The 8,708-nt window shown below is 38.6% G+C and overlaps 1 protein-coding gene across 1 annotated transcript in view; it reads right to left on the minus strand.

Annotated features, from left to right (window-relative positions):
• The window catches only part of slc47a1 (solute carrier family 47 member 1), a gene marked incomplete at its 3' end in the record, with an annotated part of 14,384 nt that extends 8,759 nt beyond the window's left edge, over positions 1-5,625 (minus strand). Inside the window, 6 exon segments of the mRNA XM_032532806.1 lie at positions 637-681; positions 1,507-1,549; positions 2,190-2,338; positions 2,463-2,531; positions 4,728-4,829; positions 5,165-5,625. Of these exon segments, the coding sequence (XP_032388697.1) occupies positions 637-681; positions 1,507-1,549; positions 2,190-2,338; positions 2,463-2,531; positions 4,728-4,829; positions 5,165-5,371 (615 nt within the window). The 5' untranslated portion in view covers positions 5,372-5,625.
• Between the last annotated feature and the right edge of the window lie 3,083 nt (positions 5,626-8,708).

Below are 8,708 nucleotides of genomic sequence, written 5' to 3' on the forward strand. Positions count from 1 at the left end.
ACAAATGGAGAGATGTCAGAGTGAGTGGGTTTCCAGTGCTGGACCAGCGCCCTGAGCGATTGGGGGCTACGGTGCCTTGCTCAAGAGCACCTGGCAGTGCCCAGAAGGTGAAGTAGCATCTCTCCAGCCACCAATCCACACTCCGTCTGTTGGTCCGTATGGGGACTTGACCAACAACCCTCCGGTTCCCAACCCAACTCCCTACGAACTGAGCTATTGCCACCCCCAAAATCAGAATCAAATCAAATCAGATCAACACATTTGTAGCAGTTCATCCTGAGGGGGACATAAATGTCTGAATCAAATTTCACAGCAATCTGTTTACTTCATAGTGATGTGGAGATAGGTCAGACAACATGAGACATTTCACTCAAAACCATTAGAGGATCATTAGGATGCAACGTCTTGGAACCATAAATGTCTGTACAAAATGTTTCAAAACATTTATCCAACAAAACTGCCGACTTGGGTTTCGGCACGACACTGTCTTTGATGTAAATACAATTATAAAGACATGAGGATATTTACTCTCTTTTTTACCATTGCCACCATTCCCTGAATTTGTTTTGGGGAAACAAATTGCAGTCCATTTTTTAAGGCTGGGAGACGTGCACTTGTTTTCTCTCATGAACTTACTTGGTTTTGTAGGTAGGCAACTTGCAGCATGTGCAGGAACATAGCCTGTAGGGCACAAAGGGGATTTTTTTTTAAATCAAAATACAACTTGGTAGCTTCTTTTTGCTGTCAATACCTCTGCATGTTCTATAGTACTCATTCATTTTTAAATGTTGATATGTTGCGTGTGAACAGGGTGAGCATGCATGCTAATAATTTGATGAAACATAGATGAACCATATTAATGGAGGAATATTTCAATTACCTTAATCAATCTAACTTGATTATCTCTGTCAATTAAGGAGGTAATGTGAGTAACCACAACACAATGGTTGATATGTCTTGTTATTTAATCAATTTAATTTAATTTTTTATTTTTTACACTTTAGTTTGACTATAACCATTGAAAATGTCCGGACTGTAGGCATTTACTGTTTTCTAGATGTGTCCATTTGCTTTTTTTGCCATTTTGCTTTGAAAAAAACTATTGTTGTCTGTATGACTGTTACTGTGAAGATGCAGCTACTCTTGCTTTTTCTTAAATACTTTGATTTTATGCACTGGAGAGGTAATGGGGAGAATTGGATGGAACAGGATTGTTTTCCGCACAGACAATGACCTGGCTTCTAGCACTGTTGGAAAGAATTGTATAGTAAATATTTCACAACAGAAAAATACATTTTACCACGTGTCTGCTATTATTTTTAGTTTTTAAGATATTTCCTATTTGCTACTTCACACCCTGCAAGAACAAATTCATTTAAATTACCTGTTTTTAATGCAGAGCTTATAGGATATCTTAATGTGCTAGTCATGTAGCTCAAGCAGCTGCAGAATATTGCATATAAAAAAAAATTAGTGATTGACTGTGTTTCAGTTCATGGCACTCACTGGAACTGCTGGTAGAAATGCTATCACATAGAGCTGGGCAATTCTGAAAGAAAGACAAATAGGGTAATATTAATGTAGTAGAGCAAACATACAATCATTGACTTTCCACTTAGACATGCCCCTCTTTTTGCAAGTTTATATGCAGTATTAAAATGGTGCGTTTACATTAAATGTGTGCTTTGTTGCTTTAAATTGTCAAAATGACAGATAGAAAAACAAGAATCTAATCCATCCAGGTGTCTAAAGCTGCAAATATCCACAAATATACTTAACATACATAAATGTACATACAAAGCTGAACTTAAGCGCACCAACAAATACCTCTCTACACACTTATCTGGAATAGAACAATACAATAAATAATACAGACATCAGTAACACCGCAGATTAGAATAACAAACGTGACACTAAAGATAAAGATATGTTTTTTTCAACCTATCACACACACACACACACACACACACACACACATAAGGGTAATACTGTGGGGAGATTTGTCTTAAAACAACAAAAAGAAATATAAAGAAGGCTGCTCTTTTTCTACAAGTCTTTAGGGTGCTACCAGACTGGAGTGTCCATGGCAATGGTAATGGCAAAGTAACCTTAGTTTAAGACTTAGCTTACTATATACAGTATATGTATATATATATATATATATATAGTTTAGGAAACTGTTAATTTACCTTGCCACCTCATTCTCTTGGTACAAGATGAGCAGCAAGTTCTGAGTGTTGATGAGAAGACCCCAACAGGGCAGACAAAAGAACAGCAGGATCAATGTGCTCCTTTGGAGAATAACTCCCACACGTTTCATGTTCTTACTGCCGAATGTCTGCAAGACACAAAAGAGACAAAAGAGAACAGAATCTGATGACATAGGTTCCAAATGTAGCCCTTTTTGTATAAAACACACAATGCAAATTGTGAAATTACAATTGATAGTGCGGTTTGCTCACCTGAGAAATTAGTGTGTCACAAGCCAAGGCAAGGCCATAGCCTGTTGCAGTTGTGGTTATTGCAATGGTCTGAGAGGTGGAGCATCAAAACCAAGACAATCAGAGAACAAAAACTGTAGGCTTTGGTTATAAAATGTTGCTGTTTAAATGTCTTTTGTACATTGTCCTTTTTTGTTCATGTATAACTCTGAGTAGTATGTACATTAATTTGATTCAGCAACTAATGTGAATGTGGTGTCTTAGTCCTTGAAACTACTTGATAGTTGCCGTAAGGGTGGAAAGCCCATGTCTAAAAAACAGGTGGACTTTAAGGAGCAGAGCAACTTCATTAAAAATGTGTGTGGCGAAATCACTTTAGAAGGAGAGACCAGCAAAGCCTTCTGAGTATCAAGCAGAGTAGGGTTATTGGAAGAATTAGTCTGAGACATCATGGCAAGAGGAAGTTGTAGGATTGAGAAATCTAACAAGATTGACTATAAATGCAGTCTGTGATGTGCTGCTGTCTGCCTAAAATCCAAAATTAAAGCCACACATCGCACACACAATTGTCTAATACAAATGCAATCAACCACAGTTAACAGTCAATACACCTCACACAAGAACCCCCCCCCCCATCTCCCCCCACACACATGCACACACAGAAGAAAGAGAACCTTCTGCACGTCCTCCCCCTCATATCACACATACATTCTACCCACATATTGCACATTTTCAATTAGATCATGCTTTGATCAATAACTCATGTATTGCACAAATGTGGTATATACAATACATTCACTATCAAATCAAAAATATTGCACCAATGTCCTACCAGATATTGCACATCTACCATAATACATTAGACTGATCATAGATCTCAACAATGCTAAAAGATTGTTTGAAGAAGTGTATTGTCTGTGTGGTCTTAAGGTGCTAAAAACGTTTTCTCCCCCCTAAAATTCTATCTAATCAACAGTCATTTTATTTTCATGGCTTAGTCCAAAGTTTGGCATTTTTCAATCATCATTTTTTCCATTAAATATATCATTTTGCGTATAATAGGAAAGGGTTAATACACCCAGTCCCACTGTTAATCAACAACCCAATGTCTGCAGCTTGATGCAAGTGTCAGCCAATTTTTGCTCATTGCTTTTATTTGCAGGTCTGTAGTTCAGTGCCAACTGTTTCACGATTCTCACAACACGATTCTCACTAACTGTAGGCACTCTTAACATGCAATGCTCTCACAAATATATCCTATTTTCCCAGTGCCAAATGGCCAACAGTCAAAGTAGATTTGTGATAAAAAAAGAGCACACATAGTAAGCCAAAGAGAGCCAAATCAATCAATCAATCACTCGTGTGTGATTAAATTAGTTCTTTTTGCACTACATGTTTCTGCTGCTGACCTCAGGTCTTGCAAAAGAGATCTTATCTCAATAAAATTACTAATTTAAGAAAAATCCAATGGATTTCCATGTTACTTTTTTGTAGGATGTGTATGTTGTCAGCTGTTTGAGAACATAGTAGCCAATGGCTTGGAAAGCCTATGCTATAGGCATGATGCCATGTGATATCCTTACACATGCTGGTCACGCAAACCAACAGGTGGCTTCCATGATATCGTAACGGTCTGGGAAGTCGAATACAAACAAATAGAGTTTGCATAAGTGGAAGCAACAATGATCTCAAGGATGACAATGTCCCAAGCCCTGAGACTCAAGGTCTCCCTCAAGGTTTAAGTTTGAATTATGATGTGGATGGTTTAACGAGTATGAATCTTTTGTAAATCAGCTGCTATGGACCTCAGGAGTAACCAGATCTAAACCCAACTAAAACTTGTTGGAGATTTCAGACTGATGTGCTTCTTGTAAACTATGTGTGTTTATTTAGCATTTTTTACATCGCTCCTGTTTGGCAATTTGTGCCTTAAGTGTCTAAGTTCTTTCTGTTTGTGCAGTTGACATGGCAGGTGCTGATGTGAATATATTTGTCTTTATGCACCCTTTTGGAGCATAATATCACAGTATTGCCAAGTCCCTTTGCCACTTTTGTGTTAAAGGTACAGAAAATGAGCATCATCACTCACACACACACACACACACACACACACACACACACACACACACAAACACACAAATACTTATATTCTAATTGTGAGAGGAAATTACTGACAGTAGGAGCAGCAGCAGAAATAATACAATAAATAGTTAAATAGTATAGTTGTAGCAGTTGTAATGTGCAGCAGGTAAAATCAATTAATCTACAAAGATTTAAAAATGGTACCGATGAAGCAAGTGCATATCCAGCCAGTTCAGCATTGCCAATGTGACCACAGAATATGGTGCTAATAAAAGGCACGAGAAAGTACAGAATCCGGGACAGCAGCTGTAGAAACAAAGAGAAAGATCTGACAGCCTATCTGACAGCCTACAATGCAGCAAACTATTGACATTACTGTAACTGGGAGCAGCAATGTGAAATTACCAAGCACAGACAGGTTTGCTCTAAGATACACTATAGGCACCATATTATTTTGATTGCATACTGTGTATATATTGCATAACTGGAAATTGATTGCACTGTTGTGCTCTGTAACATTGCATGCATAACAGTATTTCTGTAACCAATACATAAAGGAACCGAATGTATAACAGTCGTGGCATTGCATGAATAACATACCAATACCCCCCCCACCAACACTTCAACTTTCCCCTACTCACCAGTGGGCCCGTGAGCCTTAAGACTTGGTAGAGTTCTTCTCTGTAGGCCAGTGGTAGCCAACGTCTCACACACGCACACCTAAACAGTTTGGAGCTGACAGCCGCCTCGTCTCCCTCAGTCCCTGCCATCCTGGCAACAGAAACCCCAGCAACGGGTCCTGCACCCAGTGAAGGGTGTGCAGGTTCCAGGGAACCCAGCTTCTCCATTCAAACACAGAAAAAGAAGAAAGAAGGGAAAGAGATTGGAGAAAGGCAAAACAAGGCGGACAAGGAGGGAGGGTGGTAGGGAGGGAGAGAGGGAGTGTAAGAGGGGCAGTCGGCCTATCTGGGTTTAGAAATGCAACACATGCAAGGCTTACAGTAAAAGTTAGTAATTGAATAATCTGGTCTGAAGGGAGTTAAGTGAATGAACAAAGGAAAGAACACAATGAGTATAAAAGAACATACGTCTTTGTGGATACAAGGGTCAAAGGGCTGACAAATGCTTCTTGATAGGGAGGGAGGGAGTATAGGATCTGAGTATTGTGTATATGGGATGAGTGAGTGCTTTGTTGTATTAACATGTTTGGTGTATGTGTGTGTGTGTGTGTGTGTGTGTGTGTGTGTGTGTGTGTGTGTGTGTGTGTGTGTGTGTGTGTGTGTGTGTGTGTGTGTGTGTGTGTGTGCAGTTTTACAAACTTAATTACAGTCGTAATCTGGTGAAGAATGCCCATTTGCACAGTGCACACAAAAAGCTCTGATGGCATAAACTCTGCAGGCTTAAATTAATTACTTACAGTGAAGCCATGCTGTTTATTTGTGTGTGTGTGTGTGTGTGTGTGTGTGTGTGTGTGTGTGTGTGTGTGTGTGTGCGCGCGCGCGCACATGTAATGCCAACTGATCTTATCTGCCTTTGACTGTACTTGTACTTTGTCCCTGGGGTCAGCCTCCTTAGGTACTTGTCACATAAACATGTACACACAAACTTGCACTCGTCAATTTTCTTCTGACTGAGCAATGCAACTTAACCAGTACATTCAACTTATATGTTAATACTGAATGTGACTGAGTAACATTTTGGTTTAAATTGTTGATATTTATATTTATCGGAAAAGACACAGCATAGGCAAAAGAGGTCACAACCACAGCTATCAGCTAACGTGTTATAGCTGAAGAGGACACATGTTTGAATGGTGACAAAAAAGAGATCCTTGCATGTGTCTATCTGGTATATACATTACTAGGTAGTCAAGTGTGCAACTTCACATAAGGATCACACTCTTCTCCAACAATGTTGCAATTGTTGCTAACCATTAATCCTTGATCTGGCCATACACATGAGGAGTCAAGCTTACATAGTAGAATATCATGTGCTGATTATGGAATAGCCAAAGCTTATAATGATAAACAGCATGGCTTTTTTGTCTACACTCCTGAGACTTTTTTCTTTCCTAACTGTCCCTATGTACTGAACTTGGAAAAAGGGTATGCTGCTTCCTCGGCTTGGAATTACAGGTAAAAAGCTACCTTAATCTTCAAGAGCAGGTTTCACTGCAGACATTTAAAAACATCATAAATGACTTGGATGCCGGCACATCTGGCTGTATGTAAGTATGTTTTTATTATGTTATACTGTCATGGTTTGGGGTTTTGGTTGGGATTGTTTTTCCCTTTTTTTGCCTCCTTGTGTTTGTTTCTTAGTTTTCTCCCTGGTCTTGTGTTTATCCTGTCTCTTGTTCCCCGGTAAGTGTCTGTTTGTTCTGCTTCCTGTTTTGTTTTGGTAGTCTGGTTTCCTGTCTTGTCTAGTCTTGTCTAGCTTTGCGACATGCTTGTCTGATTGTCCTGCCTCGCCCTAATGTGGTTCACCTAATGTCTCACCTGTTCCCTGTTATCTCGTTACCTCTTGTATTTGTGTTCCCTTTGTCTCTTGTCAGATCCTTATGTCGTGTCGACGTGTTGTGTCTTCGTGCCTCCTGCGTGTATTCCCAATTTTCCCCGGGAGTTTAGTCCCAGTTCTTCCCCGTGAGTTTTTTCCCCATCCCAGTTATCCTGTTTTGCTTGGCCTCCTCCCTCCATCCTGATGGTGGATTATTTTGCTTTTGGAGTTTGATTATTCCAAGACGGTGCCCGTTCCTCTTCACCCTGTGTTTTTCCCTGTGGACTATTGTTAATAAACCTGTGTTTGCCTAGTCCTGCCTGCCTCCGGTACTCTGCTTTTGGGTCCTCGTCCCTGCCTGCCCATAACATATTTGAAGTGGTTTGAAACCCTGTTAGTTGTGCTCCTGCTGCTTGTCTTGGCCAGGTCACTTTCAAAAAGAGATTTTTAATCTCACTGAGTCTTATTCCAGGTTAAAAAAAAAGGTTAAATAAAAAATAATATGCCATATAAACTTAAATTAACAAGTGAAAAAAGTTCAAGCAGAGTGCAGTCACCGCTACTTTGTTTTAACTTCTGTTTTCTAGTACATTTTACTGTTTCTAGTTATATTTCACCAATACATTTCCGTGACAAAGTAAGTTAATTAAATGATAAAATGTAACTTAACTCAATTTTTACCTCCTATGTAGCCTACTGCATTTTGGCTTTTTAGAACAGAACAGAATTATATTCTTTGCATTAAATTTATTAAATCTGAACGAAAGAGTCCTTTTTTTTTTTGTAGTTAGAAGAAACTACTGTTACCACTTCTTCAAGCACAGTACCAGTGGGGGGGGTATTTGTATATTCAGATCTTTTACACTTCTTTGTACAAAAATTAACGTGGTGTTTGAGTTAAAGTACAACATTAATATCAGCAGAATGTACTCACAGTATTACTGACTTATAGTCCCTGTCAGTGATGGACTACATTGATATGTACTATTACTAGTGCATAATTGTATTGCAACGTAAAAGCAGCATTTAATTGTTGTGCATTGTTACTCATGATAAGGCTAATTACAACCATCAAATGTGCTGTTAGTGTTAGGGTTACATTAGGGTTACATTAACTAAGTATTAAGTACAATTTTTACTTCACTTTATGTGATACTTTATACTTCAACTTCATCATATTTGCACATTTATTTGAGACTCATAGTTACTTCTACACTACTATTCTACCCAGTAGTATAGATGAATCTCAAATTGGATCCACATTGACATTTTCTTCTGTGCAAAGGAACTACGGGTATGTGTAGTGGAGCAAAAAGTACTATATCACCCTAAAACGGAGTAAAAGTATAAAGTAGCATTAAATTGAAATATTTTGAGGTGTACCTAAGTACTTATTGAGTAAATGTGTTGTTACTTTCTACCACTGGTGACCAGAGATGGGAAGTAACGAAGTACAAACATTTTGTTACTGTAGGCCTACTCAAGTAGATTTTTCAGATATTTTTACTTTACTTTACTATTTATTTTGTTGGCGACTTTTTACTTTTACTCCTTACATTTTAACACGAATATCGGTAGTTTCTACTCCTTACATTTTACAAAATTGGCTTGTTACTTTACTTTTGTACTAAATTTGGTCTATCAGGTGTGATTGTGAGTGGTGCATGTCGGAGAATAGCGCGGACACGC

Source organism: Etheostoma spectabile, chromosome 13 (assembly GCF_008692095.1).
Source record: "Etheostoma spectabile isolate EspeVRDwgs_2016 chromosome 13, UIUC_Espe_1.0, whole genome shotgun sequence".
NCBI classification, from domain to species: Eukaryota; Metazoa; Chordata; class Actinopteri; order Perciformes; family Percidae; genus Etheostoma; species Etheostoma spectabile.